Source organism: Microchirus variegatus (genome assembly GCF_963457635.1).
Source record: "Microchirus variegatus genome assembly, chromosome: 23".
Classification (NCBI taxonomy): domain Eukaryota; kingdom Metazoa; phylum Chordata; class Actinopteri; order Pleuronectiformes; family Soleidae; genus Microchirus; species Microchirus variegatus.
Window position 1 is genome coordinate 18,682,066 of NC_139824.1, and position 20,025 is coordinate 18,702,090.

At 42.1% G+C, this 20,025-nt stretch overlaps 2 protein-coding genes across 3 annotated transcripts in view; both read left to right on the plus strand.

Annotated features, from left to right (window-relative positions):
* Positions 1-1,508, plus strand: part of socs7 (suppressor of cytokine signaling 7) — a gene marked incomplete at both ends in the record, with an annotated part of 12,152 nt that extends 10,644 nt beyond the window's left edge. The window contains 3 exons of the mRNA XM_083909675.1: positions 371-499; positions 768-903; positions 1,379-1,508. Of these exons, the coding sequence (XP_083765801.1) occupies positions 371-499; positions 768-903; positions 1,379-1,508 (395 nt within the window). The remainder of the gene's footprint in view (positions 1-370; positions 500-767; positions 904-1,378) is intronic.
* Positions 1,509-8,337: 6,829 nt separating this feature from the next.
* sp2 (sp2 transcription factor) lies at positions 8,338-18,932 on the plus strand. 2 transcript variants are annotated; one of them, XM_083909061.1, is made up of 9 exons: positions 8,344-8,377; positions 10,040-10,116; positions 10,401-10,448; positions 11,778-12,512; positions 12,964-13,176; positions 13,331-13,622; positions 13,714-13,891; positions 15,811-16,004; positions 16,113-18,932. In XM_083909061.1, exons 1-9 carry the CDS (start codon positions 8,371-8,373, stop codon positions 16,211-16,213), a joined length of 1,845 nt encoding a protein of 614 aa, XP_083765187.1. In that variant the 5' UTR covers positions 8,344-8,370; the 3' UTR covers positions 16,214-18,932. The 2 variants fall into 2 exon arrangements, with proteins under 2 accessions (XP_083765188.1, XP_083765187.1); XM_083909062.1 differs by lacking the exon at positions 10,401-10,448 and having other exon boundaries at positions 8,338-8,377.
* The last annotated feature ends 1,093 nt before the right edge of the window (positions 18,933-20,025 follow it).

Sequence of the window (20,025 nt, forward strand, 5' to 3'; positions counted from 1 at the left end):
TCAACAAAATAAAACAGTAACGCATGTTTTTTAACAAAAGACAGAGCAGAAAAACAGAAAACTGCTCTTTATATATATATATATATATAAATATATATATATATATATATATATATATATATATATATATATAAATATATATATATATATATATATATATATATATATATATATATATAAATATATATATATAAATATATATATATATATATATATATATACATATATATAAATATATATATATATAAATATATAAATAATTAATAAAACAAATATATATGTATATAAATATTTCATATTTAATGTGGGAATGATTTCTCTATGATTAAATGCTTCATGTGAGACGTTCTTCTTCTTCTTCTTCTTTCAGGGACGTTCAGCTTGTGGTGTCACCCAAAGTTTGAGGACCGCTGCCACTCGGTGGTGGAGTTCATCGAGCGAGCCATCATGCACTCCAAGAACGGCAAATTCCTCTACTTCCTGCGCTCTAGAGTCCCAGGTAAAAAAAAAATATATATATATATATATATATATATATATAGGTCACTTAAAGTGTCCTCATGCATCAAAAATGGAGTCCAAACCACATCCATTAGTGGTGTAGGAGTGTGTGAGAGTAAAGGAGTGCATGTGATCATCTGTACGTCTGTGAATGATTTATGATTGTGAGAATGCAACGAGGCTTTTCACCACAACACAGGAGGAAACGTCTGATTGATTGATTGATTGATTGATTGATTGATTGATTGATTGACGTGTGTTTCCAGGGCTTCCTCCCACCCCAGTACAGCTGCTGTATCCCGTGTCTCGCTTCAGCAACGTGAAGTCACTACAACACCTCTGTCGCTTCTGCATCCGACAAATAGTCCGCATCGACCACATCCAGGAGCTTCCACTGCCCAGGTATATACTCAACTAAACGATTAATCGATGAAACGATTATTAATCGATTTCTAAATTAATCGCCAACGTTTTTGATCATCGATTAATCGGTTTGAAGCTTTTTTCGTGATTAAAACCAGATTTCTGATCGTTTCAGCTTCTTAAATGTGAATATTTTCTTGGTTTCTTTGCTCCACATAAACAAAGAAATCATTAAAAGCAAAATCAATTTCCAGCTTGATGAACACTGATCAACGTTTTTAAACATTTTCTGACATTTTATGGACCAAACGATTCATCGATTATTCGAGAAAATAATCGACAGATTAATCGATTAAGAAAATAATCGTTGCAGCTCTATACGCAACTCTTTAATATCACATACAAGCCAAATGTCTTCATCAGGGTTCAAGCACAAGGTGCCTTGAAATGCAAGTTCTTCTTCTTGTCGTATGCATCAGAATGACTCTGTGTTCTTCTTCCCTTCCTCTTCCAGACCACTCATCTCTTACTTGAGTAAGTTTTATTACTACGACCCGGAGGAGGAGATGTATCTGTCAATCAAGAGCATCCAGAGGGTGGTGGGAGCAGGAGGTCAGCAGCAGGAGGCCGAGTCGCAGACGTAGCATCAGAGATCTTCTCAGTTCAAGTGAGTCAGTTCATCGTCTCCTTATTTTAATTATCTTAACACGCTAATCTTCTAAGATATCACTTTTTAATGTAACGCACTGAGATCTTTATACCTATTTCAAGTAAATACATTGTAAAAATACAGATTGTATTTCTTACATCGCTTGCATATGCAGATCATATGTTGTTCTCATGCCTCTGAAGTTCATCAGACAATAACAACAACAAATAGATTTTGTAGCGCTGGTGTAAATTCGCCAAAAACGCCTCCGTTTTCACGTTCGATCCAAAATGGCGGCCTTCCTGCAGGATTCACAGGACACTTGTCATCGACTTTTATTTAAAGCTCAACCTAATGAACGCGTGTACCAAGTTTCGTTCATGTACGTTAAACCCGACAGGAGATGACCTACTAGCACTTTTTTGCGTCAGTTTTTAGCCCCTCCCACTTCCAATTTTCTACGCTTTTTCCTTAAACGACTTTAACACGCAATTGTTCACCAGGTCTGATGTGGTTGCAAAAAAAAGAGTTTTGGGGCATGGGAGAGGCCTCAAAAATGCGATTTAGTCTGCGGAATAATAATAATAATAATAAAGAATTCCTTCAGTTTCAAACCCTAATGAGTGCGTTTTCATGCACACTAAAAAAAACTGATTACTGGCAATAATCGGGTAATGGAATAAACCATTTAAAGGTGTATACAAGTCTCTAAGTAATCAGATTATTGACACAAACCCAGGTGTGTTAAACGGGTTTTTCAAAAAACAGATAACGGCAATAAACTGACAATGAAATGGGTTTGTTCCGTTTACACGAGCACTTGAATAACCAGATAAATACAAAAACCTGATCATAATTTGTTTTTTTAGTGCGCATGTAAACGCACTCAGTGTTAAAATGGGTAATGCTGATCATTTGTGAACTATATACTAACTATAGATACAGCATTGTTAAAGGTGCCATATGTAAGAATGTGGCCGCAAACGGTTACTACACTAAATTCAAAACACCGAGGTCTTTTTAGGTTACGTTTTCTGACGTAACTGGTTGCTCGTTAGCTGAGACTCTACGACTGCAATGATTGGTAGACGGCGGTAGGTGCCGCCACATGACGCCAACACATGATTTCGAAACATTAACATGATTTGCAGTCTGCAAAATATTTTTTTAATGCAAATATTTTGTCTGAAATTACTCTAATTAAATTCCATAATGTTCCATGCTGCATAGGAACCCTGTATTTATTTATTTGATGTATTTTTTACACCATTGGGTTTTGAGAGAACTTAATTTAAATTCTCAGCATGTCTTGTATATATTGCTGAATTGACATTAAAGGTGCCATATGTAAGAATGTGGCCAAAAACAGGTACTACATTCAAATTCAAAACACCAAGGTCTTTTAGGTTTGGTTTTCTGACGTAACTGGTTCAACCCGTGGTTGCTCGGCAGCTGAGACTCTACTGACTGCAATGATTGGTAGACGGCGGTAGGTGGCGCCACATGACGCCAAAACATGATTTCAAAACATAAACATGATTTGCAGTACATTATTCCTGAGTCTCTGTGACATATTAGGAGGATTTTACGGCCAGTTGCTTTAGATTTATTTACATAATGCACCTTTAAATGTGCTACCTAGCATGTAGCTTCTAATTCTGAATGCATCATCCTCTCTTTCCGACCTCTGTCTGCGTGCAGCTTTCTGTTTGGAGGACTGATCTGTGCTGGTCTGCCAGTCTTCCAGCATCAGCCAATCAGAGTCTGGAAACCTCTGCATCCAGATGGACTGGGACGGACTTGGCTTCTCTGTTGATTTGGACGAATGAAAGGAGAGGAAGGTGTGTGTGTGTGTGTGCGTGTGTGTGTGTGATAACTGTCGACGTGAGCGCACAGTTATGGAAGAAGAACTCGGACTCGTCTTCAGAGCGACCGCAAAGATGTTCTCGTTTGCAAAGATGTCTTGGGAAAACCAATGGAAAAAGCATAGATTTTGAACTCCATTTGCAAGTTTCCTGCTGAACTGGACTTTAAAAACACAAATGCACTGGTCAATTTGTACAACTGTTTGCTGCCGTTTTCTTGTTTTTTGTTTTTTTTCTCCCATTCTGTCAAAATGAGGGTGTTTGGATAAAAACTCGCCCTCAGGATGAGTTCACCCCTGAGTCAGCGGGCGTTTGGACGCTCCAAGTACAAGAGTTTAAAAAAAGACCTGCTATAGTTTTGGAGGTTGGGCATTTTATTTATTTATTTTCATGCTTGACAAAAACCATGTTTTCCATTGTTAGCTAAAAATGCTAATGCTAACATAAATGATGGATGGAAGAGATTTTTATAGCAGAACTTTATTTTAAGTGGAAGTTCTCGTCACGCCATCTCACCTCGAGAGAGTTGATCGACTTTACATCGCACACCTCGACCTCTGAATGTTTCACTCACGTTTGTTTTTCAGCGTCGACGGTTTCGAGCCTGAAGTGTTCGTGTTAGCTGACGTTTGTTTCACTTTGCCTTTGCCAACAAATGAGTCACGTGTTCACCACGTTCATCACACGCTAGACGCTAGTCGCTGCTGTCAGGAGCAGCTAAGCTAACGATGGGAGTGTTTGACTCTGTCTCTGAAACCACACGTTTCTATACGCCTACGTGGAATTTTGGCTGGATTTACGTTTTCATTGTGTGTTCATTTGACGTGTTGCGACCACATTATTAAAATGAATGGCAGTTATTTTTCAATGTCTTTTAACACAATCCGAGAAAAGCACTCGGAGAGCGCAGACCTCCGCCAAGGCAGCTCAGCCCCCCACAAAACAACAAGAAAAATAATGATAGCGTCTATGAATCACGGCCAAAATGTAATCACTTGTACCTGGTCCCATTGCGGACATTTCCTAAAAATTCCATCCAAATCCGTATGTGACTTTTCAAATTATGTTGCTAAAAGTAGTTTTGGGCTAGCCATTGTTAGCATTACCAGTTGATTATAGCGCTCGACGTGGTATTCTGCTCACACAAACAGGGGTGCAACATATCTACACTTAAAGACTAATAAGTATTACGTGTACAACAGATGTACTGCAACATAACAGTAGCAGTATTTGTGTGCCGGCAGCCATCTTGGAATCCCAAGTCAGGGTTGGCGAGGTCGCTCCGAGTTGGAATTCCGAGTTCCAACTACAAATGGAACATGGCTTAATATACTGTATATGACAATAATGGGTTGAAAAAAGCCTTTAGCTCAATCCAGACAGTGATGACGTTATTTACGACAATTTGTGCAGAAACGCTGTTTCTCAGAGACAGAGTTGATCGAGTCCACGTCCGTTATCGTCGCCATCGACGATCAGCTGTCAGAGAACGACGACTTCCCCCCTGTTCTCGATCTAATGACAAAAATGTGCTGCTTGATCAAATGTTTCTTCATTAAAGCACCGCTGAGGATAAGACAGGAAGTGTGCTGCTTAGAGGCGTGGCTAGTGATCCACAGACTGTAAATAAAGATAGAAGACTGGTCTCTACTTACACACATTTAACAAAATGAAGCAAAATTGTCAAAATTATTATTATTATTATTATACGGGTGCTGCCGTCTCGCAATGGTGACGTATTTCAGAGTCAGAGTCTGTGCAATAGTGAAGCCGTTGTATCAAGGATCGACCAATCAGGAGTCGTTCACAGCTGTCAATCACAATGTTCAACCTACTGTAAAACAAGCTAACGGGGGAAAAACACAATGCTTGACGATATGCAAGTGTGATGAGAATGATGGAAATCATCTTTGTTCCTTTAGTTTGGTCCATGTCCCGTCCACCAACGCCGCGTTTCCACTCGCCTCGACGCGGCTCGCTTGGTTTTCCGTTAAAATGGTACCTCCTCGACGTGGGCGGAGTCATTGCGGCACGGCTGCACGAAACCGCCGTGACTTTGTTTTCCACGCGACGACGACGACGACGACCAGTGACTGCTAAAGCAGTTGTTTTCGTTGTCGCTGAATCGTTAGAATCCGTTCGTTAAAAAATATTTGTTCAGTAGCACAGACTGAAATATAGCGGCAGGGTTTGTGATGCTAGCAGCGCTGTGGCTAAACACACCGGACTTTTCTGTTAAATATTGAGATTTTAGACATTTCCTCGGTAATTGTTGGAGATCGAGCCACGTTTTTTAGGATTGTTAAGTCTTTTTAACCGATCTACAGTTTGCTCATGCCACTTCCTGTGACAACACTCGGACCAATCAGTGGCCGGCAGTCTGATGACATCACGTATAGTAGTATCGGCTCAGCTAGCTTGGAAGAGAAGGTACTAAACAAAGAATCAGATGCTATCGCTAATGGAAAATAACCGTGCCGTGCTGAGGCGAGGTGTGCCGCGCTAGTGTAAAAGGGGTATTGTGGCTTATACTGCAGCCTGCCACCAGGGGGTGACACAGAGACACCGGCTTCACTTTTGTTTACCTTTGCACCATCCACTTATCAGTATCTCGGCTTTCAGTCATTGAAGAAAACACTGACGTTTAAATGTGCAGCTCTGATTTAAGGTGGACTTTTCTTTCACAGTGAAAACAAACAGCTCTTTGTGGATGAAGACGAGAAGATAAAGGAGTTTTCGGAGTAAACACGGAGCAAATGTTTGTTTGAATTTGGGCCTTTGGTGTCACTGAGACTTTCCAACACCAGACCTGATACCAGATGCTTTATTTTCCCATCATGCCCTGCTTCACCATGAGTCTCATTCTGCCGTGACTGACGTCAAACCTGTCGACCACTTTTATTTCTTCAAATGCCCAGGTGTATTTTTTCACTCTGTTTCTCAGTTTCCTGAAGCTGCAGCCGCTGGTTCAGCATTTTCAGTAAAAGACGAACAAATAAGGAAAAGAAATATTGGTATGTGTTGTCATTATTATTTTTTTGAACGTTTTTATATTTATTGATTTATTGATTTTCTCCAGAGCATTAGCGGAGGAACGCCCTCATGTGGCTCCAGGGTTTTAGAGGAAGTAAAAATCCATCAACTTCTTCATAGAGTGGAACAGAAACCAATGTTATTTTCAATATTTTATTGAACTTTTTGATTGAACGAAATTGACTCAGAAACTCAATTAAAATTCAATGCGCAGTCTCATCTGCAGTGAGTCAAATATTAACATATTAAGATATTTTTACACATCTGAATCGTGAGAGATTTAAAGCAAACACAAGCATCTGCAGCATCTGCCTCAGCAGGTTGGGGTGAAAGGATAAAGCCCAATGTATACTCCTGCGTAAAGTGCTCTGAAAAGTGAGTGTGGAAACTTCTGTGCGTCTGTGAATAAGGCCAAGTGCACTCGCTGTGAAAGGAGTCGTGTGCATTGTGGAAGTGAATAGAGTCCAGAGGATCCACAGAGGAACAGGGACAAAGTGCTGCAGGCCGAGTGCATGTTGATGACAGATGGAAGTGACAGCATTGACTGCAGCAGTGAGTGGATGAGCATGGCTTTTATTTGGGTTTGTTGTGAAAGGAAAAAAATAAAAAAACAAAGCAAAACCCAAGAGCAAAGTCTTCAGCTGGAAAATCAAAGTGTTCTTGTATTAAAAAGTGAACTTTTGAACTTCCACATTTCACAAATTCAATCCGATTTTAAACATTTTAAGTACTTTTTCCTCAGGTGTGTTTATATAGTGGGTGAAAATGCATTTTTTCTCCATCAGATTGTCTCCGTTGTGCTGAAAAAAAAGGATATAAGACACTCTATGTTGCATGGACAATCGTATAGCCTCTCTATATACTATACCAAGGCTATTCAACTTAAGGCCCGGGGGCCAGAACCGGCCCCTCAAGCAATTTGGACCGGCCCGCAGCTCATTTACCCATAGATAATGAATGTATACAACTTTATGTATTGGAGTACAATATTTGCCTCTCAAATGAACTTGAGCAAAGTCACGAGTACTCCTCGAAAATGATACTCGAGTAAAGTACAGATCCCTCAAAATTGTACTGAAGATAAGATAAGATGGCTTTATTTATCCCACAGTGGGGAGAGAACAGGGTTCCAGCAGCTCAGTATACAGATAAACAAAATACTACTACTATATTTGTACTTTGTACTATATTACAAAATATTATAAAAACTGTACATGGAAAGAAATACGATAAGAGTGAATGTAAATAAGGTGCACATTAGGTTAAGATAAAAAATAAGACAAATCTAGGAAAACAAAAAACAGAAGACAAAACTGTAAACAATAACAAATTCAGTGAACGTAACACATTTAGAAGTTATACACTACAGCTTTACATGACTGAGGAGTTCTATTCTATTCTATTCTATTCTATGATGTTCTTTTATATTCTATGATGTTCTTTGTTTGTTGTTCTTCTTTGATGTTTAACAGGACAGAGCTCATGTAGTGCTGCACTTCTGTCTTACAATAATCCGTTTACAGAGCTAACCTTCGTCATGATGAACCACCGCGGTGCCGTTATGAGGACAGGGGCGGTCTCAGCTGATTGGTCCGCCCGGGTGTCGCTTCGGCTGAGCTCGGACGGCCCCGCACACATCACATTGGCGGCGATGGACGTCAGTAAAAAGCCAGTGTCTGCTTTTATAGGACGCTCGTGTCGTCGGAGTTGTACTTTTTTAGCGCCCGCCTTGTCCAACACAGCCTCGATGTCCCATTGGTCGAACCGTCATCCGTTAGATGACGTCGACAAACGCAACGTCGCGGTTGGCTTGCTCAGGCGTCAATCACAGCGACGCCTTGATCCGATTGGCTCTCGGCGCCGTCGCTCGCTGGACCTCTGCGCGCGGATTGGTGCAGCGGTGCTGCCGGGCTCCTCCCCGGGCTCGGTCTTCGAGGCTCGCGGACAGCGAATGTCGTCATGAGCGGTGGGTAGGAATTAAAACATTGGTGTTTATCTTACATTCTACTTCACTAAAACGTTGTTTTGCGCTGAACGGAGAAACGCCGCGTGTCGCTAGGTGCCAATGAGTGCGTTTGAGCGGGTGCACGCGCAGCTGCGCGAACCAAAATAAGCATCGTACTTCCGGAAAAGGGGGGCTGCCTCTTTCTGTAACGATATCAAAGAGTTTGCAGCTAGCTGAGTGCGTGTTTACTGGGAACTAAGTAGTCGCTGCTCCGCTTGTATGTTCTTGTAATGTGGCTGTGCCTTTCCAACAGCCGCCACTTCCACTCAAAACACTGAATTTAGACGGTGAAGGCAACCACCCGTTTCTGTTGTTAGATTCAGCTGCACACTGACAAAGTTAGCTTAAGCTAGCTAGCTTGCTCCGGTTAAGTTGAGTGTTGCTAGTTAGCTAGCTGTGGCTAACGTTAGCTGGTCTCGAACAGTCAGTTGGATGGCGGCGCTGTTTTTAAGGCCGCATTTTTTCTCTCTCTCTCTACGTTTGTTCCCGAATTAAACACACACCGACACACTCGTGTTTGTGTGTGGAAAGAGTGAAAAGTGTGTGTGTGTGTGAGTTTGTGCAGCTGCTTTGTAATCATCCGCTCGCACAGAAGCGTTCATACACATCCTAAAAATACACCAGAGATGAAGTGGGCTGAACCCATCACACTGTGATTTAATGAGGCATGCAGCCCGAGCGGTTTGTTCACTTTTTGTCAGTCATAATTTGAATAATTATACGTAATTCTAGTTAAACATCAAGTAGGCTGCTGAGTCAACACATGCTTCACAACAGAATGTGTGCGGAAGGTAAAATACATCGTCTGCACACTGTTATGTGTGTAGCTATTCACACTGCAAATGCAAATATATATATTAATACTCTTATTAATCTCACATGTCCTATCAGTTTGTTTTTCTGCTGTTGTTGTGGTTGTGTGGTGTTCTTGTGATCACCATCTGGATTGGAGGCACCTCATAATGACCCATATCTGTTTGTTTATGCAAATCTAATCATACACTCTAACTTAACTGTGTTTGTTTATGAACATATATTCCATAGATTGGAGTTTGTGCATATGTGCTTTTGCACAAAATATGTGTGTCGGTGTGCAACACCCTTAAATGAACTACTAACTGGAATATGCATAATAAATATAGTGTCTTTTCCATGCTCCCCCCAGTTGCATTTCCTTTCTCAGAAAGCATCTAAGTAGCTTGATATGTTTGCCAGTATTGTTTCTGGTTTAATTTAGCCTTGGTCAAACAAATCAGCTCATTTAATGTCATATTCACCCGTTAAAGGATGGCTCTTTTTTTAAGGAGCTTTTCTGAAAATGCACATGCTGCACTTTCCTGATGATGTATGTTGATTATTATATTTGTGTCTTCATTTGTAGCTCTTGGTGCAACCTATGATAATGAATCAGAAGTGGCATATTGATATTAATGAATGCACTTGTGCAAAATAATCAATAATCTAGCTGCAGTAGAGGCACGTAAAGCACTGTTATCTGCTGGATTGCACAAAAAGTACAGATAGAAATGTCGTGTTCTGTAATGTATATAATAGCGTAATGCTACATCATGTGTGCAGTAGGGCCTGATTTTGACTCGACTGTCTCTGTGTTTTTTTCTCCAGAACAACAGGACAGTATGGCCACCACTGTTGCTGTCAGTCCCAGTGAATACCTTCAGCCTTCCTCCGCTTCCACACAAGTGAGTGACGGCTGGACAATTGCAATTTTGCTGTTACTCTTCTGTTGTTGTCACACTTATTTAACTCGTGATACACTCACACGAACCATAGCGTGCTGCAGGAACATTATGGACCAGGGTTGTTCACAGAGACTCACAATGCAATTTTTGAATGGTCACCCAGCTTTAGTAGAGAGGCTTTGTTCATCCGATGTGATGATTCAGATTCAAGTTGTCTAGTGTAGATTAGATGGTAGAACACAGTTGCAGCTGACATTCATGGAACATGCTTCCTTGTTCTGCAGCGTGAGGATCACACACATGGACCACAGACGGACACAAACGCTTCTCAGGTGGAAACTCTTACACCTTCCTGTTTGACACTGGTTCATGATTCTGCATGTGTATTTAAAGTAATTGTGAAGGTTTTTTAAGTTGTGGTTGTATGAGGTAGCAACACTGAGTCAGAGCTAACTGCGCTGTGCATGTCCTCTTTGCCCAGAATCAGGTAGACTCACTCTACTAGAATCAATGCCTGCATAAATCTATGTTATATGAGAATATATTTGTGGATGTGTTCTGCCATTGGCCTTTTCCACCAGAAAACTAACGATTGTGTTGCTTTGTGAATCATTTACTCAATGCTCCAAAATCAGATTTTTACATCACATCTCTTAGTAGTTGTTGAATCACTGCTGCCTCTATCACTGTTTTGTGACTTCTGTTTGGAATCCTTCATTCTGATTAAGTGAAGTCACGCAGAGCAGTTCAAAGAGGCAGCAGCAGCATCGATATCCCTGAGAGCTAATAGCTGATTAGCTCAATGGACTTGAGGGCGGGACAGTGATTTGTTTACAAAATGACACAAACTTTAGTTCCCTGCTGTAGAAGGCCGTCTGATGGTGAGATAACGTGTCAGGCACATTTTTAAGATGCTTTAGACATAGACTGATGCTGGCGTAGATTTTATTTAAGCTGACCTTTGATAAATGGCTAAAATCTTGTTTTCACAGAGAGCAGTACTGCCTGACTTATGTGGGTTCTCGGGGAAAAGGGTGCACACAGCTCAGTCAGTGCTGCTGATTATAGCTGTGTTTCCATCATACTACGCTACGGTTTGGGATGCTGAAGTCCTGGGTCAGGCTTGCGTTTTGACTGAGATCTGCACCTGACATGGTGGTGTGGCCTGATGTGATGGCCAGTCAGTGTGACGTTGCACCAGTGCGATGAGAATGAACGACAAATGTTTTCCTGCTCGGTTTGTGGCCGTTTGTCTCAACAAGACGTCAAGCTTTGTATGAGAAGTGACTGCAGGTGTTTGCCTCGAACTTCATGGGATATTTACACCTATCACTGGTGGACCGTTTGGTACCATTTTACTGTGGTACCCCAAGGGATGGAATGGTTATTTTGGTACTATTCTTAATGGAAATCAAAAAAAAAAAAACATGTACCGTATTGTACCAAAGCAACACCGTTCCACTCTGAGGAAACACAGCTTATGTGTCAATACCTCATACAAGGACAGATGAGAAAACCTGAACTATCCCTTTAACTGCTGCTTAGCTACTCACCTCTCACACCACCTTTCCCCTCTCTCTCTCAGTGCTTACCTGTTTCGGCACAGGTTGGTTTATATTTCAGATCGTGTGAGCTGTATCTGACTGTGTATTTCCCTGCAGGACACCCAGCCCAGTCCTTTGGCGCTCTTGGCTGCCACCTGTAGTAAAATCGGCCCTCCAGCCGCACAGGCTCCTGTTAGCTCCCCCGCACAGCCGCAGCCTCGCAGACTCCTCCCCATAAAGCCGGCTCCGATCGCCCCCGCTCCGCCCAAAAACCTGGGATTTCTGTCACCCAAGGGCAATGTGATCCTCGGCTCCGGAGCCCACGGCAACCCCATCGTCCTCACCATCCAGCAGAGCCCCGCTCGCAGCAGCGCGTCGGCTCCTGCCAACATCCAGTACCAGGTGGTGCCACAGATTCAGGGCACCCAGACCATCCAGGTGATGCCACAGGGCGGTCAGTTCCAGCTCATACCGGGCACCAACCAGGCCATCATAACCACGCCCATGACTGTACCGGCCCCTGTGGCTGCCACTGCTCCGGTCACGCCGCAGAAGACCGTCGCCATCAAGCCCTGCCCAAAGTCACGCAAGCAACACAACTCCACTGCGAACATTGTGCAGCTGCCCGGTGGGCTCACACTGCCGCTCAACGTGGCGACCGGAGAAGTGGGCGGGACTCAGATCATCACAGAAGCGGCCGCCACGCTCCCGAATCTCGTGAAGGGAAGACGCGGCAGGAAGAAGAAATTGGTTGTGGCGACGCTGCCTCACCTTCCTCCTGCACAGGCTGCCTCGCCTCCCCCAGAGCAGATGGAGGCGTTTGTGATAGAAGCAGGAGACAACATCATTCAGGTACACCTGTACAAATGATGTTTATATCTAACTGTTTTACATCTACATAACAATAACACAGAGTATTGTGTCAAAAGGCAGACCAACACACTCAGACAATGGGGACTGGTGGTCAATTAACTAATGCATTTATACCTTCAGTCGGTCTAGAAAGAATCGGAATTGTTCTTGATATGCTAACAGTTAGTTATCAGTTAATTTAATGAATACAGTCATTGCTGTTGTTTGTATACTGGGACAAGGACAGTTGACAGTTGTCGTTGAGCATTTAATTGCTGGATTTAGCTCGACTACTATGTTTGCTTCTGGTTTAAATAAACAAAGATAGCACTGTTAAAATACTGAACTTGAGGCTTTAAAACAGCAGTACATAATCCCCTCACGGTGCGTTGATACTTGCCTCTCTTGCATCGTTTGACCTCTCCCCTCCTGCACCTGTCCTTGTTCACAGGCTGGTAACAACCTGCTCATCGTGCAGAGCCCTGGGCAGCCAGCAGTGGTGCAGCAGGTGCAGCTGGTCCAGCCCAAACCTCAGGAATCCCAGGTGGTCCAGATCCCACAGCAGGCGCTGAAGGTGGTGCAGGCCGCCTCCGCCACGCTGCCGCCCGTCCCACAGAAACAGTCCCACCTGCAGGTCACCACGACGGAATCATCACCAACACAGGTATCTGTGCTGTGGCAGTTTAGCTTGAAAAGACCTGTGCCCTTACAGTGAAGTAGAAAATGAAGTGTTATCATGGTTAGTGTAGCTAAATAGAAAGATAGGGCTCAGTGATAGGGCTAAAGAGTCCTAACTCGCGTATATAACTTTCCCTCAGCTCATCTTCAAAACATCTCTGGGCGAGTGGCCGTCAGTTCTGCTCCAGGACTCCATGTCCCCAGCGACCCCAACCATGTCAGTCGCCAGCCCCACCACTTCGCCTCCGACGAGCGCCAAAAAGATGGCGGCGGGCGGGAGGAAGGAAAGGACTCTGGCAAAGATTGCCCCGGCGGGGGGGATGATCGCGCTGAACACGTCACAGCTTCAGTCTGCAGGCCAGGCGGTGCAGACCATCAGCATCAACGGGGTCCAAGTTCAGGGAGTTCCTGTCACCATCACCAACGCAGGCGGTGAGTGAGCTCATGTGTGTTTGGCAGTCGGCTGTGGTTTGGTCCAGCAGCGTCTCTGCTGTGTCTCAAACAGTGTGTGTGTGTCCTTCAGGCCAGCAGCACCTGACAGTGCAGACCATGCAGGGAGGAGGACTCCAGCTGGCTGCTGCACAGGGTCAGCAGACCATCCAGGTGGACCAGACCCTGACCCTGGAGCTGCCTGGTCAGCCCGGAGAGAAGAAGCGACGCATGGCCTGCACCTGCCCCAACTGCAAGGATGCAGACAAGAGGTCAGTGTCTTAGCACAGTTGTAGGAAACATTCAGTCATTAAAAAAGTACGATTAGACCTGAAAAGGCTGCATTCCAGCTCCGTGTCTGCTCCACCTCTATTGGAGGTTTTCTTCTGAGAGGAAACGGCGGCGCTGCAGCAACTGTCAGATCCAGCTGTTAATGAACACCATTCACACAAACCACCTAAGCAACTCTCAACAGACACATTTTCCCTCTGGTTGTGCAATTAATGGAAACGTACAAATATAAAAGAATCGCAGCAGCAGCAGCAGATCATGCAGGACCGCACTCATTGTTTGTGTTACTAGGCAACGGCCTGAGTCGCCTGCGGCCTTGTGCCTGCAAGAGCATCTTAACGTTAGTGTTGATATTCAGTGCAACAGCACTCTGTGTCTCATGTGATATTTCTTAAATAATACACTATAAATAACAACGATTAGGCCGATACATTTTAGTGGTCTGTTGTCGTTCCTGAGACTATATTATCATGTTGTCGCAAAGAGAGGATAAAATCGTTTTCACCCAGTCAGCACATTAGGTTTCTGCCCGGCTGACAAACAAAGGCACAGGAAGTGGATCATGTAACATCGTTTATACTCATTTGCATTTAATTGTTTAAATTGAAGCTGGGTGATATGGCTTATAAATAACATCTGGATATTTTTAGTCTGTATCCACATATATGAGATGTAAGTGGATATAATTGTCCTTTCTCTGGAGAGAGAACGTCGGAGAGCTGAGTCACCGTTTGGTGACAACACAGGCACCGTAATGAACTCTCAGAACATGTTCATTACAGTAAAGGCTTAAAAACGACACAAAACAGATGATTCCAAAGGTTGTCATGTCAAATCCTGCAGCCACAACATTAAAGTCAGAACTGAAACCATCTCCTGATCTAAATCACCTTGAGTTACCGTCCTTTAGCACGCTGACAAGATTACTGAAAGGTCTACGGTCACTTCTATTCGAGGGTCTATTATCACATCCCATACTGCACCCGTTTTCGAGCATTTTGACCCATCTTCCGAGACCCACAGAATATTGTCTTCTGTGACTATGTAAACGGTGAAAGTACCAAAATAAAGAATAGACTTTCTTCTTTCTTCATCATCTTTTTCCGTTCTTTAGTAATCTGCATGAGAAAATAGGCTGATTTCACCAAAAAACAGTTTTTGACCAAAAAACTGAGAAAACAAGCATTTCAAGCAGATTAGTGACTTTGAGGCTAATATTTTTGCTTCAGTGACGCCTCAAACATCTGAACAGTGTTTCCTTCTATAAAACAACAAATACAACACTCAGAAAGGGCTTTTGATGGCAAAACGATCATTTATTTACAAATGTACTTTATATCAACAAGTTTTACGTCTGACAAAAACCTTTTTGAGTCCGCACGGATCCGTAAACTCTCTCCTTTCATGATCGCCACGATCTCCCTCGTCACCTTTCACATTCGCGACACTCTTCTTCACCCGACTTCCACAACACATGCTCCGTTCGAGCGTGAGCTGCCTCAGCTTTTCCCTCTTCTCTTTGGCCTTTTTTCTCAGTCCTCATCTCTGGTCTTCTTTTTATGATCTATGCTGATCGCTCATCCAAAAAGAGCAGTACTGTCATCCGCGGGTTTACTCGCCATTACACTTAGTTTACAGCTTTGATATTGAGAGACAAGCTCCGCCAGAGTGTCCCGCGCCCCCCTCTGGCCAATAACACAATTAACGTCTATGGACGTCAATGACAGTGAACGAGTAAGGCTTGAGAACTGTGAATAAAGGGGGAAAAAAAGACACCCAGAAGCCAGCACTAAAGATAAATCCCCTGAATCATTGGCAGGCCTGTGTTTTAACTGATGTGTGTAAAGAGTGTGAAGTCTATATATCATACTGAACGTGTGTGTGTGTGTACACTGTGCAGGCCCGGGGAAGTCGGGAAGAGGAAGCACATCTGCCACGTCCCTGGCTGTGAAAAGACGTTCAGGAAAACGTCGCTGCTGCGCGCTCACGTCCGGCTGCACACCGGCGAGAGGCCTTTCGTCTGCAACTGGGTTTTCTGCGGGAAGCGATTCACGCGCAGCGACGAGCTGCAGCGCCACGCCAGGACGCACACAGGTGACCCCACCCCGACACGCTCATATATAACAACTCACAATAATCCCAGGTTTTAATCCCTCTGTCGATCGAGCCGCTCACTCTTTGTCTTTGTTTCCCCCCCGACAGGAGACAAGCGCTTCGAGTGCAGCCAGTGTCAGAAACGTTTCATGAGGAGCGATCACCTGACGAAGCATTTTAAGACGCACATAAACACCAAGAACCTGTGAGCGGAACGTATCCTGAGAGCAAAGCCAGAGAAACTCTGAGACTCAAGACTGTGTTCGAGGAAGGACGAGCAGAGGGGGAGTGTCTGTGACTTATCCCATAATGGGAAATACTCCCTGTATCTGCTCTCACTCCTTGAAGAGTGCGTTGTATAAAGAAAACTTTCCTTCCTCCCGGTGAACGCCAAACTCCTTCAGCAAGTTGATTAATAATAGATTATTTTTATTTGCTTTTCCCGCTGGTCTGAGTGGAGGCCACAAACAAACTGCTCTGACTGAACTTGTAAGACGACGACATTGGTCAGGTTTCACATGCAGACGCTCGTCCGTGAACATCTCTGTTGCAGAAGAACACACACACAGATCTGACAGCCGAGGCCACACAACTCCACACACACTTTAACAGTTCCCATCTCTTGCTGCATTTGTCTTTTCTTTGTCATGGATCGTCAAAAGCTCCCAGAAACTGGCAGCGAAGAACCAAACAAAATGACATATTTTATAAATTGACCAGAAAACAGTGTGTTTATATCATTTGAATGGTCATTTTTAAGTTATTAACAGCTCCCCAAACATTTGTGGCTATAATATAGAAACAAGACTTTAAAGAAAGGTACTATTTAACATAGTATTGATATTAAAAACAAAATATTTATCATGTATTTCCCCTATTTTTTATTCAGAATGAATAAAAAAAAAAAAAGTACATGTAAAAAAGACAGAATGAGAAATGTTGAAAACATTAGGTGTCAAATCTTGACTTCCTCAGGATCATATTGTCAGTAGATGAGTGGTGAAGTTCACACGTCTTAGTTTCTCCCAAGTACTGGGTTTATCGTCGTCTACACCTCAAAATGACATTTCATAAATGAATTTATAGAGGAGCAAAAAAATAAAAGAATATTAGAGTTCAAGAAACCTTAAAAATGAAATTGGGGAAATGATGGAAGACCTTGGATTGATCCCTGTGGAGCTCCAGGTGTAAGAGAATTCAAATTTGCCTCCAATTCCAAATCTGTCAAGGGAATTATGAGGTGAAAGCTGTGTTCAGGTGTCGTAAAGCCACATGGAACATGTTTATAATGTCCTCAAAGACGTGGAGGAACATTACAGACCGTCTGGTGCAGACGATGTCAGAGGATAATAATAATGATCATGTGAAACTCTGTCAGACGCTTGTATTTCCTACTCGCTGAAGTCGAATCCTGTAAAATGTTTTTTAAAAGAAAAGGTCCAAAACGTTTCATGCATCTCCAGATGATGAAGATGAGATGACGGGAGGAGGAGGAGGAGGAGGAGCCTATCTCCTGGTGAAGCTGGTACGCTTACAAAACAGAAATACTGCTGTGGTACTGTTATGGAACGAGTCTGTCCACATTCATAATACTCATCGAGCTCATAAATCGCATAATTCCTAAACATTAAACATTTTTCTATACGGCTGCTTGTGTTAACATAACATTTATGGTTAATATTTGATTAAACTTGACATCTTTTGCTAACTAAAAGAAGCTTTTTTTTGTTGGTGTTGTATTTACAGTATATTCTAAACCTGTTTATACTTATTTTGGTCGCTGTACCAAAGCCACCCAGGTGTCTTCTTACTAACAAAGCATCGAAGGAAACTCCAGGGTAATAATCTCATGTTCTGCTTCATTTGGCCACGTGTAGCCTATGCATCGCTGTAAATACGACCCGATTTCCACTTTTATTGGTTTTTGTATTCGGCCTAACTCGACAATCATGTCACAAGATGCAAAAAAAAAAACAGAAGAGAAAAGCTTTCTCAGGCCTTTGATCAGTTTCCTTGTACATTATATTATTATTTTTAATTTCCAGCTTTAATGTCATAGCTTTAATTCTGAATTTAAACTTGACATAGTGATGACCAGCATGAGGACGGACTGTGCAGCACCGTCGCGATGTCGTGCTTTTTTTGGGTCAAATCGGCTCCGTGCCATTCAAACAGCCACCGGCTCAACTGTTAATACTGTGACGTGAGTCATGGACGCTGGCTTCTCTCAACACTGTCCAACTGCGACTTCTTCATTTGACCAAAAAAAAAAGCTCAAGTCGAGTCCGATTCTCATTTGTTTGTAATAAATCACTTCGAGCCAGTTTTCGCGAGGTGTTTCACAGCCGGTGGGAGACGAGACGACGGTGTAAAGCTTCGGTGGCCAATATTTGGTGTATTTTTCTAACAGGACGAAAACGCCATCGTACCATTGGGATAGAAAGACACGACTCCTGCTCATATTTATGTTTGTGTTTCATGTCTAAAGATGTAAATACAGTGTATGGCTGTTAAACACGGTAAATGTAGGATATATATATATATGAATAAAAGAAAAAAAGTGAGAGTTAAAGCCTTAGTGTTGTGGTTGGCGTGTCCAGCCCTGAAGAAAACGGTCTTTGTACAGTGTTTGAGGAATAAAATATGATGTGACATTGTATAGCTTCATTCCTGCTTTGTATAGGACTCTTAGATCTTTCTTTTTTATATATATATTACATTTAAGATGCCTTAGATAGCTGCGCCCAGTATTTAATGATGTTCCTCTCTCTAATTCCAGGTGACAACATTTGTCAAATTTTGTGTTTTTAACTTATGTTACATGCTTACGTCACCAAACCCACAGGTTCCAAAATGTGTAAATTTAACCTCGATTGTAATTAAATGTAATAACATTTACAAAAGTAAGACGTTTCTCTCTATCTGTTTCTGTGATTTAAATGCTTCTTTTTCTCCGAAGCGTCACGTGATGAGGAGAAGCAGCACTTTATTTTCTAACTTGTATGAAGGTGCTTAAACGTGACGTTTGCTCCTTTTCTACAGTCGCCACCTTAATAAATAACTCCAAACTATTTCTGCTCTCTTTGTTTTTCTCATGGACAGAAAAGTTAAATTATATAATATATAATAAGTAATATTTATATGTATAATATAAACATTTAAAGTTGTATTTACAAATGCAATGTATTTTTGTCAGGGATAGAATCAAACCATTTTTCTGACATTTTACTATATATAGCATATATATATATATATATATATCACTTTTTATTTATATTTCATATATGGGGTGAATAAGAGAAAATAAAGCAAATACCAGCAAGTATCTTAAAATACCCAGAGAGATTAAAATACTTGGATAAATATAGCATTAAAAAGATGAATGAAAAACAGTACAGGAAACAACTAAAAAGGCAGAATCTAGAATAAGAAAAATAAGAAAAATTAAAATACAGATAAATAAAATGAGATAAAAATAAAATAATGAATAGTGTTATTAAGAAAAACCTTCAAATGAGGTATGTATATTACATATTATTTCAATTATTTATTATATAATTATTAATTTAATTTTAATTCATGAGTAAAATTGCGGCGCGTGTCGCTTACGTCATCAGACATGGACGGAAGTGTTCCTCCCCCCGGAAGCTAGTTACCAGCCGGTAACGTTCAACGGTTCAGTCGCTCTATATGATGACAATAATGTGTTTTTGAGTTATACTTCACACTTAAAGACCTCGCCAGTGTTTTACTCTTTAGTTAAAAATCATGTTGACATCGCGGCCGTTGGAGTTTGCTCCTTCTTGGTCCTTCTAAGCTAGTTAGCTAGTTAGCTAGCCTCGTTTGTTTACATCCCACAGCAGGAAACCGTCACAAATCTGAGTGACATCTGCTTTCTTCACTCCGTCCTTGTTTCCTTCTCGTGCTGTTTGTTAAAGTTAAAGGTCAGTGTTGGAACACACTCAGGTTTTATATGCACTCAGGATAATAAAGTGTGTGAGGTTGTGCTTTGTGTGTTAAA

Bases quoted from the DNA above. Each gene is read 5' to 3' on its own strand.
- sp2 (XM_083909061.1), top strand. The intron at 13,177-13,330 runs GTATCTGTGCTG...ACTTTCCCTCAG, and splicing joins CGGAATCATCACCAACACAG to CTCATCTTCAAAACATCTCT. The intron at 13,623-13,713 runs GTGAGTGAGCTC...TGTGTCCTTCAG, and splicing joins CACCATCACCAACGCAGGCG to GCCAGCAGCACCTGACAGTG.